Raw genomic sequence first — 24,029 nt, 5'->3', positions numbered from 1 at the left:
TGTCTAATAAACACACAGTCAGACAAGAGTAGTAAAAAAGGTACTAATTACATAATTAACTGCATGTCACGATTGCAAAACTTTATTTATCAAATCAGTGAACGGCCGTAGCTCAACGGTATGATCAGTGGCCTCATACGCCAGAGCACGCGGGTTCGAGCCCTGCCAACGACAATCAATTTTCCATTTCTAAAAATGATACGAGCCGTTTCACCGTGCCTCGGAGAGCACGTTAAGCCGTCGGTCTCCCTGGGCTAGTGTACATCGACACTAGTTACTTGAAACAGGGTTAAAGATGTAAATGGCGCCGGAACAATCCGATAGCATCTCCCCGGCAAAAATGCCATACGATATTATTATTATTACCAAATCAAAATATTATTCACACCAAGAATTTCGAAAAACAAAACCCAAAGTGAAATGAAATACTTTAGACTTGTTAACTCGGTGGAAGTACTCACTGTGCGACGCCTCTGTAAATCAGCACATTCGCGACGCTTGGCCAATTCTATAAAAGGAAAAATGTTGTAACAATAACAACAGTTTCAGTCACGACGTTCAACAGAACAGATTTAAGTGCATCAAAATGACTTTCAAGGTAATAATTACAGTTGTTGTGGTTCATTTTTCTATTATTAACACCAGATCCGGATTTTGGTAATCTTACGTAGTTATAACATTGTAAATAAAGTTATTGACTGAATTAGCAGTATTTATGTTCAACAATCATGAGTGCAGTGAAGTGAATTCTGTTTTTAGCCTAATAAAATAAAAAAAAGTCAAAATGTAAATTCGTACAGGTTAAAACAAATTTTATATCAAAGTTTAGGTGGGTACAAAAGATATTTTCAAGAAAGTATCCAAATCATACAAGGGGATCATTGTTTAAATAATTAAAAAGGGGTCATTTTTGCAAAAAAACTACTTTTTTAACTGCTGAGGTAATTCATTTATTAATGAAGGTCTATAGGATTTTTTTCTGCAAAGTTGAAGGGTAAATATTTCACATAAGACTTACTAAATTAAATTTGACCCCCTATTTATTTAAATAATTGTATATAAAACTTTAAAAACAAATTTGCAAAAAATTATTTTTAGCGTTTTAAATAAGCACTATAAAATATCTTATTTTACAGACTAGGTTGCGCTATGTTACCAGTATTAAGCAAAAAAAAATTGGTTGAAAAATATTTAATATTTTTTGAGATATTGAATTTGTTTTTTAAATGTTACTATTTTTTCAATTGCAAAAACGCGGTTGTTGCCAAAGAAATATTCACCTGCTTATGATCTCATTATTTTTATTTTTATGTATATCTTCGATAAATGTATTGATAAATTCAACTTTCAATTAAACTCTCCCCTAAAATGGCATTTGAAAATTATTCAAATTTGTTTATAATTTTTTTTTTAATAACGTCGCGGGGATTAAGTATTTTGAAATGCCGTTTGATAATTGGTTTCCTGGGAATTTTTTACTAATTAACAAAATTTTTTTGTCGTTTTTTCTTCTTCTTTTTCCTTGGAGTTATATTACTACGGGCTCTTTTAGGGTTAAATTTTATTAAGAATGTCGAATCTCTGAGTTGTAGATTCTAGACCTCAAAATATTAAGATTTAACTAAAATCTCTTAAATAAAATGTAGCTACTTACTGAGTTACAGGGTGTTTTATTTAAAAATTTAAAAATTATTGTTACCAAGTACTTTAAAACTATTTGACGTATCCTTATCATACTTGGCAGAAAGTGTGGCTATTATACACCCTACTAAATTGTGATTAATAAACGTTTCTAGCTAGTGCCAGAGGCGTACAACAGGGGATAGTGAATGATTGACCCTTCTCAAATTCTACGCCACTGAGTGAATTACTATTTTAGCGAAATGTTTCGATTCTCCAATACTTTGTATGTAAATAACTTTTTTGGTATCCATAAAGTCATCAGTTTGAGAGATATTGAAAGTTTAAAATGAATTAATGAATGAATCAAAATAACTATGCCGTTTCATTTTTAACGTCCAATATCTCGAAAACTAAGGACTTAATCGTTACCAGTAAAGAGTATATTATTTACATATAAAGTATTGGAGAATCGAAAAATTTCGCTAAAATAGTAATTCCCTCAGTAGCGTAGAATTTGGGAAGGGTCAACCATTAACTATCCCCTGTCGTACGCCTCTGGTAGTAGCTAGAAACTTTTGTTTATCACAATTTAGTAGACCGTATAGTACCCACACTTTCTGCCAAGTATGATAAGGATACGTCAAATAGTTTGAAAGTACTTGGTAAAAATAATTTTTAAATTTTTAAATAAAACACTCTGTAACTCAATAAGTAGCCACATTTTATTTAAGTGATGTTAGACCAATCTTAATATTTTTAGGTCTAGAATCTACAACTTAGAGATTCGACATTCTTAATGAAACTTAACCCTAAAAGGGCCCGTAATAATATAACTCCAAGAAAAATAAAAGAAGAGGAAAAAAAGACAAAAAAATTTGTTAATTAGTGAAAAATTCCCAGGAACTTGATTATCGAAACGGCATTTCAAAATATTTTATCCCCGCGAAGTTATTAAAAACACAAATTATAAAGAAATTTGAATAATTTGGAAATGCCATTTTAGGGGGAGTTTAATTGAAATTTGAATTTATCAATACATTTATCGAAAGTATAAATAAAAATAAAAATAATAAGATTAATACAGGTGAATATTTCTTTGGCAACAACCGCGTTTTTGCAATTGAAAATAGAGTAACATTTAATAAACAAATTCAATATCTCAAAAAATATTAAATATTTTTGGACCAATTTTTTTTTTTGTTTAATACTGATAATATAGCGCAATTTATCCTGTAAAATAAGATATTTTATAGTGCCTATTTAAAACGCTACAAATTATTTTTTGCAAATTTGTTTTTAAAGTTTTATGTATAATTATTTAAATAAATAGGGGTCAAATTTAATTTAGTAAGTCTTATGTGAAAGACTCACCCTTTAACTTTGCAGAAAACAATCCTATAGACCTTCATTAGTAATTGAATGACCTCAGCAGTTAAAAAAGTAATTTTTTGCAAAAATGACCCCTTTTTAATTATTTAAACAATGATCCCCTTGTATGATTTGGATACTTTCTTGAAAATATCTTTTGTACCCACCTAAACTTTGATATAAAATTTGATTCAACCTGTACGAATTTACATTGTGATTTACATGTAGTGCAATTTTATTTTACTAGACTATTTAACTATTTTGTCATTTGGTGCATTGTCCATTAATAAATTTGCGGGCAGGGGACTATCAGGATGTATTCTATATCTGTATTTACGGGAAATTATTTTTGTGGGTATTTGTGTATCTTCGCCAATCTTGAATTATATTTTAATCCCCCTCCTCTATCTCTTCTCCTACGTAAGGATGTAGTGGCATCATGTAATTTGTTTGACAATTTCTGTCCAATTAGCTCTCTCCTGTACGTGTTGTTTTTCTTCGGAGAATGAGTAACCACTCATGGCCTTTATTTGGTCCGACCATCGTACTGAAGATCTTCCTCTCGATCTTTTGCCCGCTACGTTGCTTTCCACTATCATTCGTTCCATGGAGACACTAAGATGGAGAGGGATGCCTTGTTATTTTTTAATCATTTACATATATCTTCTACTTCTTTTTATGCTATCTTATATCTTTGAACTCTGGTATGTCTTCATTTAAAAGTCTTTCTAAGTACTCGTCCCATTTGTCCGGTGTAATTGGTGATATTATATCTCCTTTCCTTTTTCTGCTGTAGTGATTGTAATACTCTCTAACTTTCTGTGCTTCTGCGTCCTCTTTATCTTTAAATGAGAATTTATCATGTTACGCTTTTAGTGCCTGGCTTCAATTTTATTACAACATATTATCATGCTTCACACTTTAGCTTGTGTGTCCTTGTATACCAGTTTTTCAGCGTCGTCCTTTATATTCAAATATTTTTGGTATTTCTCTCTTTTGTGTTCTGTTTCTAGTTCTATTTCTTTATCCGACCAGTACGGGGTCTTCTCTAGTTGTGAATTTGGTATCCAATTGCTCCTGTTGCCTCCCCCTCTAGGTACCTATATTTTTATATAGTTGTAATTTTCTTGGCTATTACTGAATGGTTTAAGTTCCAACGTTTGGTCCAGTCTATTTATATATAGGTAATTATCTCACGCTTTCCTGTTCTAGGCTCCTTAGATTATATATCTTGTCTAGTAATTTCTCCATTTCATATTCTTCTTTTAACAATTGTGGCTTCACTATTCCAAATAATGTTGTCGTGGTTTATAATAAGAAGTAATAATCACTGTCACAAGTGGCTCCTATGTATACTCGTATATCTTGTAAAATCATGTTTGTCTTACGATTTTGTAGTCTATAATAGATTGTAAACCTCGTGTATTTTATGTCTATGTATTGTTATGCGCTATATTTCTCTCTTTTTGTGAGATTGATCAGCAAATTCTTATTTTGATTAATTACTTAATTATTTTAATTATTACTTAGGTAAAACAAAACTAAAATTAAATTGAATTCTCTAATAAATTGTATTCTCAGGGCTACTTTAATTTTAATGCATTACCTTAGGTTTGTGGCTTCTAGTATCTTTAGTTGCTTACTTCATCCAGGGACAAAACAGGGAAATTTAACACACTCGATGTCATATAAATGTTATACATATTTTTTATTTATCCAATATACCATAAATATAAGATTTAAAAATTATACTAAAATTCAATTCTGTTGCAACTTTTTCTCGTCTAATAAATTAAGCTTTAATTCTGATATCTCCTTTGTTTTAACAAGAATTTTGTTTAAATAATTCGTTAGACTATTCTTACAAAAATACTAAAATTTACTTTTCTCCTGTTGAATTGATTACTTATTTCTTCTTTAAATTTTGGAATGACTAAAGTATGCTCTAGAAATGCTCAATACAAAAATAAACACATATGGTGTGGATATAAAACAAACTCTCTCCATTTCAAAAAAATTCTGACTAACCTTTTTGTTTCTTCTTTACTTCTTCTTCCTGGATTGCGCAGCCTTCGATTCTCTCACACTTGCTCCTAGGATGTAGCGAAAGGTCCTTCTCGTCCAAACTGCTTCACCAACAAACAAACAACGGGACTCGCTCGAAATCTCTATTCAGTTTTCTCTCTGCTCGATATCTTGTGCAAATTCATACCCACCGCCTACTCGTTCTAGACAGAACAAAGGAATCTCCTCGGACACAAGGAAAATTAAATTTTCAACTCGGTCAACGATTTCGTTTCAACCACGATCTGCTCGCAAAGGCCAATTTCACCACTTTACACCTACTTCTCACTTTTTAAAAAACTGGACTGTCTTCTCCCAATATTAATTACACAGTGACCATTTTTTCTCTCCTCAAATTCAGACTCAACACTCTCATCCCTTCCATCCATCTTTCTCTGCCAATCACAAAAATCCTCTCTGCCTACTACATACCCATTTTCATTTCTTAAGAGCCCATTTATTTTGTATAAAACTTTTCCATTTTGTTAAATTCTAGGAGATACCAAATTACTCTTCGTTGTTTCAATATGCTAAACAAAAAACCTTATATTCTAAACTCAATAAATTTGTTTATTGTCTGTCCTTCTACGAATCATTTACAAATGTCCTATTGTCGATTCCAACGCGAAATTAAATGTACTTTCTAATTTTTACCGCATAATTGTATGTCTGTTCAAAGAAACATTAACAAATCACTTAACGATTTCACTTTCCGCGAAAACACTGGTTACTAACTAAATTAAAATATTTACAATTTTTGGTCATATACAGGGCGATGAAAATCTATGATCTCGTGGTCTCTGATATAAATTTATTTTTTAAATTTTTCCCATAAAAATTATAAAACAGTATATTTGTGTACTTACATATATCTCGGTATTGAAAGAATCGGTTTGTACTTTTCATTTCGTTTTTTTTTACATTAAGTAATACGCCAAATAGATCTACGACTATTAGGTGAATAGGTATTGTGTTGTTTTCTGCCTGTCATACTGTTTAGGTCTCCCATTATTATGATTTCCTGAGTTCTTCCGCCTTTTAGTAAATTATGACTGTTTATAGGTTTTGATTTTGTATTGTTTCTGGTGATGTTGTTAACATATACCAGACACTTGCGACTGTATGCATTGAATAAGCGTCGTTTCATCAACATTTTTCGTGAGAGTATCATTAAGAATAACATCTAATATATTTATTTCAAAATAGTTTTGAACATTTTTTTCTGGGACTATATGGTGGCACTTCCGGTTACAACTTGTTGACCGGAAGTGACATAAAAACCGGATATATAGATTTGTTCTTGTCTTGCTAAGGAATCCTAGAACAATACATCGGTTGAACTATTTCATCGGCTTAGGAAACAGTACTTCTGTTTGTAACTCTGGAACTGAAAGTGCAAGGTCAAATTTCTCACCTTCAACGCCATCTTTGGGTTATAAGATAAGCTCTTATTTGACATTTCATTTAACATTCTATCTTTTCTAATAATGGAGCAGTTGTGTATCGACCAACAGACAGACATGAATAATTCAAGGTTTTCACATTTTAATAATGTACCTAATTGTTTATTTATTTTTATTTATGCATTATTTTATTGATTTTAGCTAGCCGTACTAACAGTGATTTGTCTGGGTGGTTTGGCGGCACAACAGATCCCTGTCAAAAGGCAAGTAAATCATGCAACGACAGCTGTAGAAAAAGAGGATCATGTGCCCGCAGAAACCGGCTTTATCAATCCAGCCGCAGCTGTGCATCAGGGAAGCAAATTTTTCCAGTAAGTCTTATTTTCAAATTTTTATAAAAAGACTAAAAAAAGTTCACTATACAACTCTATGATGGTATTCAAATTGTATAACCTTTATGTCTATGTATGACATAGATGAGGTAGAATGCAGTATAGTAGAATATATTTTTATGATCAGTAAATTGCAAACGTTTCACATATAAAGAAATTATTAAAAAGCATGTGCTTATAGTACAAGAAATGAAAATAAATATATTGTTTATTTATATAAATCCATCAAAAAGTATCATGGTTGTTTAATTTTTCATTCATGGCGAAGTTGAATATTTACAAAATAGTGTTGAAAACGACAATCCTCCAATAAAGCGAAACATGGGTGCCAAACTAAACACAAAAAGAAAAAATAAATGTACGGGAAAAGAAAATAGTAAGGAGAATTTTTGGAGGTTTTAAAGAGGGGGAGGTTTATTGAAGAAGGTCCAATGCCAAGATCGTGAGTGTTTTGAAAGAAGATGCGATATCAGAAGTAGTAAAAACATCATTATTGAGATGGTTGGGACATTTAAAAGGAATAAAAGAAAAAAAATATCAAAAATAATATTAAATAGAGTTCGGTGACAAAATAAAAGTAGATCAACCAAGAAAAAGATTGTTAGATGAAGCAGAATAGGACATTAAGGAGCAATGTGTTGAAAATTGGAGAGGAAAATCTAAGGCCCTTAAAGATCAAAGAACAATTGTCAAGCTATGGGCCTAAAGGGCCTGCATTATGACTATACCTATATATATACGACAAAAAATTTCATGGACAAAATACTAAACATTGAAATTCACAATGGCAGATAGGTTCAAGGCAAAAAATTAATAGCTATAACAAAAAATTCCCGGAAGAAAAATGTTAATAAATACAATTTCATCGATTGGTTTAAAATTAATAATATAAACAAAATGAATTAATGGTTATTACGACAAGATGATCATTAAAATTATAATCGTTTATGATTTAAACAATAGCACCTTTAAAAATAGATAATACATAGATGTTTATGAAGCATGCATTATGAATAGGTACTACTAAAAACGATAGATGAATATCTACGTACCACAACATAAAATAACAAACTAAAATGTAATAATTACTCTTTGGTCGGGTCTCCATACTAGTTGGTCGTTTGCAAATAATAATGTGTAGATAGTATTGTTGTTTAACGGCAATCCCATATTTTTCAGTTACGTTTTCATTTACGCAATTCCTTGGATAGGCTCTTTCCAATTTCCAATGCTTACCCTTGCCTTGTTTATATTTGTTTCCTCCATGCTTCCCATAGTTTATTGTGTGGGATACGGTCATATGCTTTACTTAAGTCTACATCATATAAATGTACTTCCTGTTTAACTGCAACTTTCTTTTCTGTGTAAGGCAGAATAAATAGTCAATAGTTGATCTACCTGAGTAAGAGTAAAACTAAGAGTAACGCAAATAAGAATAGAGCGATCAATGATAGAAGCCACTCTACGAGACAGGATTAGAAACGGAGATCTACGAGCTAAGACCAAAGTCATAGACGTTGAAAGACATTGAAAGGCTGTAACTTTAAATGGAAATGGGTTGCCAGAATGAAGGTCGAAAAATGGACTCGCAAACTAGTTGAATGGAGACCAAGAACCGATAAACGTAGCAGAGGAAGACCACCAACACGATGGCAAGACGACTTACGAAAGACAACAAAAAACTGGATACAGAAAGCACAAGATCACTTTGGAGACAAACAGGGAAAGCACAAGATCACTTTGGAGACAAACAGGGAAGGCCTATGTCCAGCAGTGGATCGAGAGAGGCTGATAATGATGAATGATGATGATCTACCTGCTCTGAACCCCGCTAGTTCTCCGGCTTCTATATATTTGTATTCATTTTCTATTTTGCCTTCAATCACTTTTACGAATATTCTACTGAATGAGTTTGTCACAGCGATGCCTCTATAGTTGTCACTGTCGTCCCCGCTTCCTTTCTTGTGTATGGTAGATATTATATGAATGATGTCTTCCTCTCTTCTGGAATTTCCGCTCCGTTATTGGAACTTTGGAAGTATTTTGCTAGGCTGTCATATAATTTTGCTGTGCCGTATTTTTTTAGTTCAGCAGGGATGTTTTCTGGACCAAGTGCCTAGTGATTTTTTGACGTTTTACATATCTCTCCTGCTTCTTCTGATGTTATTCTTATAGACGAGGCTATGTGATTCTTTAAAGATGTGATTCTCTTCTGGTTGTTTTGATGTTATTCGTATAGGTGGGGCTAGGATATTTAAAATATGGGTTTCGTTGTAATAGGCCTGGATTCCACGTACCAAAAAAAAGTTGATTAATAGCAAGCTGAAAATTTGTTCATAGCTTAACGGTGTCTAGTCGGACAAACTTTGATGTATGGGAACACTGGAACAGGAGAAGTTTTAATTGTGGAACGTGATTTTCATTGTGGAACGTGTCATCCTGACAAGTTTATGATTTTGAAAACTAGCAAGTTGTTTTTAAGTTTATTCGGTAGCAAACTTTATATAATATATCAAAAATGTTTGTCCAACAAATATGTTGGACATTTTAATAAGTCCGACACGTAGAATGTGTCAAATAACAGGAATTATATTGGTGGTAAATAGCAGTCTGATTTTTGCATGAGAGTTTAACGAAAGGGTAACAAATCAATTGGAAGTTATGTCCGACAAAATACATGGGACGTTTTCGTAATTTGACGTTCGAAACCTGTAACGTGTTCCACAATTAAAACTTCCCCTGTTACAGTGTTTCCGTACATCAAAGTTTGTCCTACTAGACACCGTTAAGCTATTAACAAATTTTGAGCTTGCTATAAATAAACTTTTTTTGGTACGCGAGATGCAGACCTATTATCTTTGAAGTCTGGTCTGTCCTCTTACAAAAGTCTTCCAAAGTACCTACTCGTCTCATTTTTGTCAGATGTAATTGGTGATATTATGTTTTTTTTTTTGTTTTCCTGTCGTAGTGATTTTAATACTCTGAAACTTTCTTTGTTTCTACGTTCTCCTGGATGGGAATGAGGGAATGTATTAGGTATGTTAAATTTTTGTTACGACATATATCATTCTTCGCACTTTGGCTTGTGTCTCCTTGTACATATATCAGTTTTTCAGCGTCCTCCTTTGTATTCAAAAATTTCTGCTATTTCTCTCTATTATTTTCTATTTTTCGTTCTATTATCTCACAGTTTCTTATTCTAGGCTCTTTAGGTTGTATCTCTTTTCTGGAAATTTCTCTATTTCACGTTCTTCTTTTAGTTTTTGTGCTTACAGTACTCCAAATGTAAGGTACCATTTCTAAATTTTTCGAAGAATTTTCTAAATCGAAGAAACCAGTTGAGTTTTTAAGTCTGAGAAATTTGTGTTTTTAAAACTAAATTTGTTTTTTACCATCAAATGAAACTTCGTAATGAAATATGTAATAAAAAACAACTATAAGATATAAAGATAAATATATTTATATTAGGGATATTTACGTGGCAATGGATAAGCCGGATGAACTAGAATTCGGACATGTAAGAGAAACACCCAATGACTGGGAACAGCGATACGAAAAACTAAACCTAGAGACTCTGAAACATCAAGGAAAGGTTTAACAACATTTTAATTTAAGCATGTTAGCCTCATTTCTTTTGACTTACTAACAAATAAATAACCTCTGTAAGATATGATAAATATATTAGATAAAAATAGTAGATACTAAATATGAACTAGTTTGTCTTCTAATATTATTTATACCTACCTATTGATTTTATGTGATTAGCTATAAAGATGTAACATATTTATTATAATTTATATATAGTATACTTCACGAATTTGAGACCATTTTTGGTTAGGGATGACAGTTTTGACTTAAACAATCCGCTGTACTGAGAAAATTAATCAACAATCAATCAACAATTAATGAAGTTACCTTAAAGTGTAATCACGAATTAGAACCATGCCTACTCATAATCACTGTCCTCGGTATTTTCATTTGGTTTGTAATGATGACTGATTGGGAAAATAAAGGAGTGAAGATAGACGGCGAAAACCTAAACCATCTGAGATTTTCCGATGATGTTACGCTAATAGCAAAAGACAGAGAAGAATTGCAGGAAGTGCTATTGGACCTAAATACCAAATCAAAAGAAATAGGATTAAAAAGAAATCAAGCAAAAACTAAATATCTAACCAACGAATCTCTAGATATAACTGAGGATGTAACTCTGGACAACAATAATATAGAGAAGGTTGAGTCGTATAAGTATATACTTAGGACAAAAATATAACTTAAGATTAACCTAAAGGATGATTTAAATAGAAAATGTTCCTTAGCATGGACAGCATTTGGTCGATTACAAACAATATTTAAATCAAACTTACCAAAAACTTTAAAAGCCAAAACATACTATCAGTACGTGTTGCTAGTTCTGACATACGGAACTGAAACTTGGGCTTTTAACAACAGCTTCAGACTTCAAATTTCAAGTGACTCAGTGATCGCAAGTCCAATGAAGAGATAAGAAGACCATCAAAAGTAACAAATGTTACAGAAGTACAGATGATCCAGTAGATTACCATGTTGAAATGGAATTGGGCAGGACACATGGAAAGAATGGAAGACAACCGCTGGACAAAGGGAATTCTCGAATGGTGACCAAGGGCAAGCAAAAGAAGTAGAGAAGTCCTCAAACAAGATGGACTGATGAAATCCAGAGAATGACTGGCCACAAATGGATGCAAAAAACAGGAAACAGATATGAATAGAAACACCTAAGGGAGGCATACATCCGACGATGGATGGAATAGCTGTTGATGATGATGATGAATTCTTATGCTATACAGTAGAGTGGACCATTGGTTGTCAAGTGTCTAGCGATAATCCAAAACAGTCCCAAGTTCGTGAAATACACTTTATCTTCTAACTTCTTCACTTAGACTCTTCGTCTACTTTATTACTAATATATTTTCTTTCTTTTACTAACAGATATATTCACGTCCCTGCTAAAGATCACGTAGAACATGGACACAAACGAGGAAACGACCATCATTTCATTGAACGTCATGAAAAAGAACATCCACATGCTGGGGAATTCAAAACAAAAGTAATTTTCAATATTTTAATTACTTATTTTCATAGTTTTAAAAGCTTTTAGTCCTTATTACCTCCCTCATGGAACTTTTTTTATTTCAGGTATTCATGTCGAGTCGGATATATTTTCTATTTCGGAAAATTTTCGGGAGGGGGGTATAGAAGTTTCTATACTTTGGGGTGTCCGACCACTGGAGTACCCTTAAAAATTTGTCGGACAATATTACTAGTTAATTGTGAATATTTTTATCAAACAATCCTGCAAAAATCAGCTGTGAGGGTATAAATTTTATGACTTTGTATGATGCGTGCGCCCCCCCCCCCCCCCCATGATGATTTTTTACAGGATTTTTTGATAAAATTACTTACAATTTACTGGTGATATTGTCAGACAAATTTTTAAGGGTACTCCAGTTGTCGGACACCCCAAAGTATAGAAACTTCTATATTTACGAATCACCCCCCTCCCGAAAATTTTCTGAAATAGAAAAGTTGTCCAACTCGAAATGAATAACTTATTTTTTAAATAAATAAAATAAATTTCGACCAAGAGTCAGGATTCTGTTAACCGAGATACTATAGTATCAAGCGGCGCCGCTAGGAGGAGCTTCTCCAACAATGCGTCTCAGAACACTTGGTCATTTTGTACTCTAAACCGAGTAAAGCATGAAAAAGAAAAAGAAAACGAAAACGATTATTTTTTAAATGGTCGGCCCAGGACATTTTTTGGGGTTACAATCATTTTTTTTTTGGGTTACAATGATTAATCATATTAAATATTAAATAAATAGAGCAAATTTTGCTCTTTAATATTATTTAGGGATAAAGTGTTTTACTTCTTGTTTTGACAAATTTTTTTACCATACTTGGTATATCTGAATTAGACATAACCAGTTCTTTTAAAATCTGCAAAATTTACAGGGAGTCACATTTACATAAAAAAAAATTTAGGGGTGTTTCTTTCACTCCGTAAATTCCTAAATTTTTTGTTCAATACTGTAGCACCGTTTAAAAATGGTGTTTCTCTAGTCTTTTTCTGGTCTTTCACTTGTTCTTTCCAATCTCTTGTTCCCATTTTTCTATGTCTCCCTCTTCTTTTCTTCCCTCGTTCTTCTTGAAAAAATTCTTAGGTCGTTTCTTTCTTTCGGCTTTCGTAAAACATTTCCCAACCATCTAACTCTCTGTGCCCTGATTTTATGTGCTATTCTGGATCTCTTATACATCTCCATTAGCTCCTGATTTGTTCTTGTGTGCCATTCCGCGTTTGCCATCTTTATACCACCAAAAACTTTTCTCAAGATTTTCCTCTCCCAAATCTCTAATTTCTTTCTTGTCCTTAAATAGTGCGTTTAATCTACAGGGTGTCCCGGAAAATAGTGCGTTCCTTAAAGGTATAGGTAGAAGGCACCATGCAGAACAAAAAACTCTTATAACATTTTTTTCTAAATGCAACCGTTTGACCAAAAAATTAAAATACATTTTGGTATGGAAATTTAAATCTGACAACTATGTGCGGTACGCAAATTTAAGCATGTAAATAGATAGAAGATAGATAGTAAACAGATAGTTTTAAAGAATCCTGTTTAGTGTCAATGCCGAAAATGTTTTCGAATAGTGAGTGTATTCAAATACTATGGACTATTATAGTCAATAGTATTTGGTGTATTACCTATTATGTTATTACCTATGAATGGTGTTTGTGAAAGGTTACTTGAAACATCTATTCGGTATAATAATTATTTTCAAGTAAGTACAACTTAGTTACTTCAGTTCACAAGTAAACAAATTACTGAGACATTATCCGGTGTATTTAAGTTCCACTGTAAACTATTAAAACTATGTAATTCAGATAAAGCCCTCAGCAATACTCAGCATTCAACCTATTTAAACCTTACTAAATACATAATACTAGTTCAGTTAAAAGATGTGTAATTCTTTTAAAATTATGCAACAGGTACCTATTTCAATACATTTCAAAAGAAAATAATTTTAGTAAACAAATAGTAAATACATAAGTATTACCTACTATTAGGTTGGATTATTTTAAATACTGTAAATCACAATAACAAACGAGTTCTTATTATGTTATTATTCCGTAGTGCGTACGATGTTGCCAGTTTATTAAAATTTCCAAACATTAAAATACAGTTATATGGAAAACAATGTTAACTTTTTTTTGGAAACGGCTAACTTTAGAAAAAAATGGTATAGGACTTTTTTGTTCCAAATTGTGTATTCTCTCCATACCTTAAAGGAACGCACTATTTTCCGGGACACCCTGTATACTGTTTTGCTACCTTTCAAAAGCCGTTTATCTATTTCGCTCTCTTCATCTTCTCTTTTCTGCAGCACTCTCGTTATTATTTGTCTGTACTCCAGTATCTCCTTTTTTTATAAGATGTGAGATCCGGCTGGTCTCTCCAATTTTCACCAAAATGTTTTCTAAGGAGAGTGTCTATGGACGATTTATCTCTTTTCAATGAACATCCAATATGTTGTAACTTAGTTTTCAATAGGGCTTTTCATCAATTGTCATTTGTTTCGAGCTTCTGTCATGTGTCACATAATATTAATATACCTACGTCATACGTCTTTGGTTTGTATGATTGGTGTAGATCAATAACGTATGACGTAGATATATTATTATTATCTGACACACATGACAGAAGCTCGAAAGAAATGGCTGTGAATGAAAAGCCCAATAAAGAAATCTTTTACCTTTTCATATTATAGACTTGTTGAACCTAATGTCAAAATGTCAAAACGATGACGTGTCATGTGACTCAAACAATGTAAGCGATTGGCCAATTGCAATGACACAGTTATGCAACTGGCATATGCTCACAAAGTTTTGCATCTGACTGAAGATTTCTAATGCCTATTTCTTAGAAAATACCTTACTTTGAAGCTGAATTTCTACATCAGCAGATAGCTATAACATGTGACAAATAACTGTCAGCTGAAACTCAATTTTTAAAATTTAAAACTATTACTCCAAGGTAGACTTGTTCTGTCATATTTTCTAGCTTCTTCTGCAAATGTTGTAAACATTTTTCGAAGTTCAATTTTTGAACGTGTTAGAAATACAAAGTTATCCGCGAAACCGATGTAACTACTGTTGTCTTTTTTCACAATCAGGCCGCGTGTTTGGGTCTTGGCACCTCTAATTACTTTTTCTACTACTTCTTCTATTGATGTATCTAAGAGTGACGAATGTTGGCGATCATCATGGCAATCTTTATCTTATCTGCAGTAGTTCGGAAAAACAGCACAGATGTTGTGTTGAACGAAGTTCTGAGGTTCTTTAACCACGATGTTTTTCTTCTTTCTGGACCTCGCTTTCCAAATATATTTTCTTGCATGATGAGTTGTAGGAGGGCATATCTGGATTTATTTCGCATTTTGTTTCCGAAGTACTCTAGCTTTCGAGATTTGATGGTGGGTTAGTACCTCTCGGTTCTTCATCATTCTTCTAAGTACCTCCTAATTTGTGACCCGGTCAGTCCACGGGATTTTAAGAATTCTCCGATATAGCCACATCTTAAATGCTTCCAATTTTTGGCACATATCTTTGTTCAAGGTCCACGATTCAACGCCATAAAAAAGGACAGAGAAGAGGTAGCATCGCAGCGTTCTTACTTTTATGCCAAGAGAGATGTTGTGGATCTTGAAGAAGGTCCCCTTCCGGTTGAAGGTTGATCTAGCTTTTCTGATACGAGCTCTAATCTCTTGGTTCTTGGTCCATTCTTCATAGTGCGTCGCTCTTTCTACAGGGGTCTGGTTGATATAGAGTTCACTTTCTGTACTTGGTTGTTTCTAGAATTAGGTCAAATAAATCAGCTGTATAACAATTTTAAATTAGAAATATATCTTCTTAAATGAACAAATTCCTTTCAGAGATTTCGTAGAGGCACTTATCAGTGGTACAGTCACAATATAGACCGTAAAGAGCACCACAGAACGCATCATACGCCATTTGTCCATAGACTTAAAATTAAAATTCCTAACGGAACGAGAAGAAACAAATATATTAGAATTTTTCACTGAGGATTTTCCGGTGTTTCTGCTAAACGATAGTGTTTCCAATATTAATCGATTTTTGTTCAGTCTGAAAGGACACCGCCCACAATATAAAGTCACTCAAATTCAATAAAAATTACATGAATATATTCGTCTCGAAATCACAAGAATTTTATATCATTGCGCCAACTCTGAAATTTGATTAATACCGGCGTAAATTGTAATTAAAGTTTATGGAAATCAGATTTTTGAGGTCCATAAAATTGTCATTCATAAATACTATTAGTCTAGTCGCTATTGAAAACAGCTTAACCCAGTGTGAACTAAGCTGATTAGGATTAGAAGAACTATGATAAACAAATTGTACCTATAAAAATAAAAATGTATACCATTTTTATTCATTCAGTTGCGGTGCGAAACCAAAACTGTCTTAATTTTTACTCAGATCAGAGAGTGCAGCCAGCACTCTTATCGACGATTTCACCTCTTGTTAGAGGTTCATCAGAGACTGCATAGGCTGCTTTTCTCTGGCCCAGGTAAAAATCTTTGACATATCCATCTCCCACCGCAACTGACGAGATGGATATGTCAAAGATTTTTACCTGGGCCAGAGAAAAGCAGCCTATGCAGTCTCTGATGAACCTCTAACAAGAGGTGAAATCGTCGATAAGAGTGCTGGCTGCACTCTCTGATCTGAGTAAGAATTAAGACAGTTTTGGTTTCGCACCGCAACTGAATGAATAAAAATGGTATACATTTTTATTTTTATATTAGTATTACTCCTATAGAGTAACTAGGTCCATTTTCCGTTGGAACTTTACCACGCTGCAGACGGGGGTTGTGAATTGCATAGTGTAGAATTCCTTCCCTTTAGTCTTCACTGCAGCATCCATTTGGCTTGCATATTGTAGAAGCCTTGGAGGTTGTCACCAGGAAATGGGCCAATAAAGTTTTTCAATTAAAAATCTTTTAAAAATATTTAATTTACAAATATTTTTATTAGGTTGAAAAACTTAGTCTTTTTTTTTTAAATTGTACCTAATTTATTATCTATAAGATAATGGTAAGCCTCTGCCCTAATACCTGTATACCTGTAAGATTTATGGACTGCCAATTCACAAAATCTCTTTTCTCTCTCTAACTCACGTACATACACATTTGGCTTTAGATTTATTTATATCAATTTACGCCGCCGTTATTATAAAAAATTCAAAGTTGGCGCAATAATATGAAATGATTGTAATTTGGAAACGAATCTATTCATGTAAATTTTATTGCATTTAAGTGACATTATATTTTCCATAAAATGTGTGAGGTGCCCTTTAAAGATACAGAAAACATAGTATGAAACTTCGCGCTACTTTACGGTACCTACTGAGAAACTTTTTGTATTTTCATGCCTTAAATAAAGCGTCGTTACTGAAACTTACTTGCGCGTTTTAATTTACTCTATTTTTGTCTACCTTACTATACTTCAATCTGGATAAGTAGTATTTAGTTCTTCCTCTTCCTTCCTAAGCCATCTTAAGGCACTAATAACTTTAGTAACTTTATTTATTTCCTATTGACTACACTGACTTTTAATAAATGGTAGAACACTTGTATATATCAACACCATTTAAGTGGTCATCAGATGGTCAAAGATCGCCTGTAAAAAATCCAGAAATATGTTATAGGAGCTAGTTATAATACAAATTTGTACTAACGACTTAAATTTACCTCAGGCTCTTTATTTCTAAAAAAAACAAGCTCATATCTACTTCTTTTCTTCCTCGACTTTTCACTTTTCAGGAGTCGTTTTTCCTTACTCTTCGTAGCAAGTCATTTCTGTCAGTCGTGTCTTCATTCTAAACCTCAACCTTTCTCTCTCAAATCCTCTACTGCACAGTCCTTCTCGGTTTTCCTCTACTTCTCTCTTTTTTGAGACTGTAGTCTCTTTCTCTAATCAAGTAATTCCTGATCCTGTCCCTTCTGGTCTTACCCAGCATCCACCGTTATATTTTCACCAACGCAGGTTGGTTATGGCTACACCAACGCAGGTTTCACCACACCTTTGTATATCTTCCCTTTCAGCCCTTCGCCGATTTTTAGACCACAGAATACCCCAATACATCCACCCCTTCCTCTTCTAGAGCCTTCCAAACCTCCACACCTATTCCATCAGAGACTACTGCCTTACCATTCGTCTTCCTCTTTACCTCCTCAACAGACTCATCTCTCGCAATACTCAGTATTACATTCTTATTTGGAACCCCGCATCTTCTGTCTCTCTTCTGGTGTTCTTCGTTTAGCAACTTTCTAAAGTACTCATAACATCTTTGCTTTATTTCGACATCGGTTCTTAACACTCTTCCATTCTCACTCTTAACCTACCGTACATGAGTCAAGTCCTTTGATGACTTCTCTTTTGCTTTAGCAATGCTGTATAACCTTTTCATTGCATTGCCTTGAGTATTTCCAACTCTTCATGCAGCTATGCAGACGATATTTTCTTAGCAGTAACTATAGCGCGCTTTGCTTACTTCTTTGCTACATTGTATATATCCCTATCTTTCTCTCTTTTAGACCTGTATACCTTTTTCTAACCTCTTTCTTCCCTCTAACCTTCTGTTGTACTTCATTATTCCACCACTAAGTTTCTTTGTCTCTAGGAGGCCCCACACCCACAACAACTTAGATCTCTTCCCTCCAGTCATTTGCTGTATATTTTTCCTCAAGCTCTTCCAGCGCTCTTAATCAATCTAGCCAAATTCTTATCCTTTAACTTCCACCAGTTCATTTTCTGGTGTCCTACTTGCATTCCTTTCTGCTTCATCTTTACCTCCATATCCACTATTAGTCCTGTCGCCAGGGGTGGTACAACGGCCTCCTGTATTCAGATGGACTTACCCAAGTTTTTTTTTATGTATTTTGACCCGTAGAACACGAATTTTTTGGGTAACAGTTGATCCGGATGTCGATAAGATTGTTATAAACAAAGAAATTGAGGAATTACATAACAGCGATTTCTCGCAAAACAAAACATGTTTTTGTATTTTTTGGGCCATTCTAACCAAAAAGTGTTCCTACAAATTTTTTCGCAGGATGCATAGTTTTCGAGATAAAGGCGGTGGAACTTTCAAAAAATCGAAAAATTGCAATTTTTGTACCCGAATAACTTTTGATTAAAAAATAAAATAGCAATTCTGCTTACCGCATTTGAAAGTTCAAGTCAAAGTATATCGGTTTTAGTTATTTGCATTGCTAAAAATTTATTATTTTATTGTTAAACAAAAGTATAAACACCTAGTGCTGGAGTGATGTTTTCAATGATTTCTCATTTAAAATCGAACGAGTAGGTAGAGTAGGTACAAGTGCAAGCGAGGCTATTTCTACGTAGCATGCATGTAAACGCATGTATTAGGCACGGGAAACACTATGTGTTTATAGCTTTTTTTAGCAATAAACACATAAATTTTTAGCAATGTATATATTCGAAGCCGATAGAATTTGACTTGAACTTTCAAATGCGGTAAGCAGAATTGCTATTTTATTTTTTAATCAAAAGTTATTCGGGTTCAAAAATTGCAATTTTTCGATTTTTTGAAAGTTCAACCGCGTTTATCTCGAAAACTATGCATCCTACGAAAAAACTTGTAGGAGCATTTTTTGGTTAGAATGGCCCAAAAAATACAAAAACATGTTTTCACGCCAGCAAAATCGCTGTAGTGTAATTCCTCAACTTCTTTGTTTATAACAATCTTATCGACATCCGGATCAACTGTTACCCAAAAAATTCGTGTTCTACGGGCCAAAATACATAATAAAAGCTTGGGTAAGTCCATGTGAATACAGGAGGCCGTTGTACCCCCCTGGCGACAGGACTATATCACCGATCGGTGTTGAGTAGCTACACAAAAACAAGATAGCATACTTTTTTAGATCAATAGTGCTTATGATATTCCTTGACTCTTTCCATTAAGATGTTTATCATAAGCAACTGATCATTATCATCATCATCATCGACTCTACAAATCTAGGTGAGTCTTGGCAGCGTTTACTATTTTTCTCTGCTATTCCCTCTCTTGTGCAGGTATGTTGTATGTCCAATTGCTGTACTCCCATTTTGAGTAGTTTTGCTGTTGAAAAGAGTTGTTACCAACTGTTCAAGCATCTTGATCCACTTTTTTATGAATATTAAGTTCCTTCGTCAGAATGTGATGATCTCTCATAAAAAGGAAGTGAAAACAGCTTCAGCTTCCTCGGGAGCGTATAGCTTTTATAAGTTCCTTCGTAATAATAAACATATGGATGTTTTACTTGATAGAAAATTAATGGATTTGTTGTTTATCTCTATAATACATATTATATCTAACTCAAATATTCTGGATTTTTTACAGTTGATAATAAAGGCCTGGATATCGCGTACCAAAAAAAAAGTTTATTAATAGCAAGCTGAAAATTGTTTAATAGCTTAACGCTGTTTAGTCAACCAAACTTTGATGTACGGGAACACTGGAACAGGGGAATTTTTAATTGTGGAACAGGTTACAGGTTTCGAATGGCAGACTACGAAAACGTCCCATGTATTTTGTCGGACAGAACTTCAAATTATTGAAAAATCCACAAGGAAAAGAAAAGGTTTTCCTGTAGTTGGCTGTATACCATCAATCACAAAATTGGAAAGAAATCCTTTGTAAAAGGTATAAAAATTTTTTATTAAAAATCCCTTAAAAGGGCTACATCACAACAAAACGTTTTCGATTTTTATAAAAAATCATCATCAGTGTTCGATCTATATACTTATTTTTAGATCGAACACTGATGATGATTTTTTATAAAAATCGAAAACGTTTTGTTGTGATGTAGCCCTTTTAAGGGATTTTTAATAAAAAATTTTTATACCTTTTACAAAGGATTTCTTTCCAATTTCAAATTATTGATTTGTTACCCTTTCATTAAACTGTCATGCAAAAACCAGACTGCTATTTACCACCAATATAATTCCTGTCATTTGACATGTTCTACGTGTTGGACTTATTAAAATTCCCAATATATCTGTCGGACAAACATTTTTTCATATTATATTATACAAGGTGTCCCAAAAGTAGTGGAACGGTCGAAAAACTGAAAAATGCGTGTTCAATCACTTTCAAAAATCTATCCAATGACACCAAAAACCAACCCCCACTACACCCCCTGGAGGTGGGGTGGGGGGTAACTTTAAAATCTTAAATAGAAACCCCCAGTTTTTCTTGCATATTTTAATTCGTTGCGTAAAAGTAAGCAACTTTTATTCAAGACATTTTTTCGAACTGTGTATAGATGGCGCTATAATTGGGAAAAACGATTTATCCTGATACCATATATGATAATAGGTAAATTATAGAAACGGTCTAATATCTCACGAAATACACTTCCAAATGAGAAAATAAAAAAACAGATTTTTAATCTTTTTCGAAAACCTTTCAAATAACACAAACGTGACCCTCTAACCCACCCCCTGGGGTGGGGTGGGGGGTAACTTTAAAATCTTAAATAGCAACCCCCACTTTTTATTACAGATTCGGATCCGTCACGAAAAATTAAGCAACATTTATTCGAAACATTTTTTAGAATTGTTAATAGATGGCGCTTTAATTGGAAAAATAAAATTTATTAGCGCCATCTATCAGAAATTTTAAAAAATGTTTCGAATAAATGTTGCTTAATTTTTTATGGCGAATCCGAATCTTCAATAAAAAGTGGGGGTTGCTATTTAAGATTTTAAAGTTACCCCCCACCTCACCTCCAGGGGGTGGGTTGGAGGGTCATGTTTGATGTTATTCGATAGGTTTTCGAAAAAGATTAAAAATCTGTTTTTTGGTTTCTCATGTGGAAGTGTATTTCGTGAGATATTAGACCGTTTCTATAATTTACCTATGGTATCAGGATAAATCGTTTTTCCCAATTATAGCGCCATCTAGATACAGTTCGAAAAAATGTCTTGAATAAAAGTTGCCTACTTTTACGTAACGAATCCAAATTTGGAAGAAAAACTGGGGGTTTCCATTTGAGATTTGAAAGTTACCCCCCACCCCACCTCCAGGGGGTGTAGTGGGAATTGGTGTTTGGTATCATTGGATAGATTTTTGAAAATGATTGAACACATATTTTTCAGTTTTTTGATCCGATGTTTAGTTCGCGAAATATTCGACCGTTCTGCTACTTTTGGGACACCCTATATAAAGTTTGCAATTGAAAAAACAACCTGCTAGTTTTCACAATCATAAACTTGTCAAGATGACACGTTCCACAATTAAAATCACGATCCACAAATAAAACTTCCTCTGTTCCAGTGTTCCCCTTCATCAAAGTTTGTCCGACTAGACACCGCTACGCGATTAACAAATTTTCGACAAATTTACTATTAATAAACTTTTTTTGGTACGCTGGATCCAGGCCCAATATTAATATCAGTTCAAATTTTTTTACATACTATATTTTCTTAGGTAAGATGGGGCGACAAACATGGAGGATATGGCGAACACTACTGGGACTACAACCACGCAGGCCATGGTCACGATGGTGATGGAGATGAAAGCCAGCAAAACGAGGAATACGCTGAGTACGAAGAGGAATCCAAAAACGAACCCATCGTATCTCCACTACCACAAAACCAAAGAGGCAAAAGAGAACCTGCCTTACTAGATGACGTTGAATTTATTAACGATAAGGCTAGATCTTTATCCTTCGACAGAAGTGCCCAAAGACATGGTGGTAACTATAGAGCAGTGAATGATAATAGAGGAAAAAGGGAGCAATCCAGAGGGAAAAGTAGGCAAGCGCCGAAGAATTTCGGAGAATCTTTAGTGTTTGATGCTGATGAAGGGATTGTTTTAGATGAAGAAACGGGTTTGAGGTATCAGCTCAGTCCGTTAAAATAAAATGATTATTAATAATCCAGAAGACTTGTTTTTTTTATTTTATGTTATAAGTTTGTATTTTATTTGTTACCTAGTTTTATTTGTATTTTTTTATAATAAATTATATACTGTTTCTTCTTCTTCTTTTTCTTATTCTTACATCAAAGAGTATCAATACGTATCAGAAAGGATTGTAACAGAAATAGCAAAGATAAGAATGGAGAAAAAAGACCAGGACCTCGATTTTTGACCCTTCGCTTCGTTATCGATCATTCGCTATCTGTACATTAAACAGATACGAAGCGAATACGTTCGATAACGAAGCGAAGGGTCAAAAATCGAGGTCCAGAACATCATCTGATTATAGCATCTGATTATACATCATCTGATAGAAAATAACAAGCTTCAAATTATAACAAGAACACATTTTATGAAGAATTACAAGTAGTAGATCAAGTTAGAGGGAAGATGACAGGCTGGGCCTTTTAACACTAGAACAGACAATCAAGTAATACGCTGAATTAAGCAAAAATTTAATGAGAATGTTAAAAACGAGAATGGAAAACTGATGATAAACTTCTTCACGAATAACGAACTTTTTACATAACTGTTTTTTACAAAGTAAACAACACATTTTTAGACCACAAATCATCATCATTATCTTTGCCTTATCCCTATGCGGGGTCGGCTTCCCTAATTGCATTTCTACACACAATTCTATCTTGGGCCATATCAATGTTAATCCCCTTTACCAGCATGTCCTGCCTTATCGTCTCCCCCAGGTCTTCTTCTCCTACTCCTTCCAGGAATCTGCACTTCAGCTATTCTTCGTATTGGGTGATTAACGTCTCGACGTTAAACATGACCAAACCATCTTAACCTATGCTCTCTCATTTTGGCATCAATTGGTGCCACACCTAGACTTCCCCTAATATACTCATTCCTAATTTTATCCTTCTTTGTCACTCCACTCATCCATCTAAGCATTCTCATTTCCGCCACATGCATTCGTTGTTCCTCTTTCTTCTTCACTGCCCAACATTCAGTTCCTTACATCATAGCCGGTGTTATGGCTGTTTTATAGAATTATCCCTTCAGCTTCATTGGAATTTTTCTACCAAATAACACACCACTCGCTTCTTTCCACTTCATCCATCCAGCCCTAATTCTACTGCATGCATCTCCATCTATTTCTCCAT

General features: G+C 33.7%; 1 protein-coding gene across 2 annotated transcripts; it reads left to right on the top strand.

Moving 5' to 3' along the window:
- Nucleotides 1–487: 487 nt before the first annotated feature.
- Nucleotides 488–22,965, top strand: LOC114328727 (uncharacterized). 2 transcript variants are annotated; one of them, XM_050655908.1, is made up of 4 exons: nucleotides 488–598; nucleotides 6,660–6,829; nucleotides 11,822–11,939; nucleotides 22,417–22,965. In XM_050655908.1, exons 1-4 carry the CDS (start codon nucleotides 587–589, stop codon nucleotides 22,849–22,851), a joined length of 735 nt encoding a protein of 244 aa, XP_050511865.1. In that variant the 5' UTR covers nucleotides 488–586; the 3' UTR covers nucleotides 22,852–22,965. The 2 variants fall into 2 exon arrangements, with proteins under 2 accessions (XP_050511865.1, XP_050511864.1); XM_050655907.1 differs by lacking the exon at nucleotides 11,822–11,939 and adding an exon at nucleotides 10,319–10,442.
- The last annotated feature ends 1,064 nt before the right edge of the window (nucleotides 22,966–24,029 follow it).

Source organism: Diabrotica virgifera, chromosome 7 (assembly GCF_917563875.1).
Source record: "Diabrotica virgifera virgifera chromosome 7, PGI_DIABVI_V3a".
NCBI lineage: Eukaryota > Metazoa > Arthropoda > Insecta > Coleoptera > Chrysomelidae > Diabrotica > Diabrotica virgifera.
The sequence above is the reverse complement of the archived record's forward strand: the minus strand, read 5'-3'. Positions and strand labels throughout refer to the sequence as shown.

What these genes read in the sequence shown, in the direction of transcription:
- LOC114328727 (XM_050655907.1), top strand. An exon ending in CAGGGAAGCAAATTTTTCCA is followed by an intron (nt 6,830 to 10,318) that starts GTAAGTCTTATT and finishes TATTTATATTAG; the next exon opens with GGATATTTACGTGGCAATGG. An exon ending in CTCTGAAACATCAAGGAAAG is followed by an intron (nt 10,443 to 22,416) that starts GTTTAACAACAT and finishes ATATTTTCTTAG; the next exon opens with GTAAGATGGGGCGACAAACA.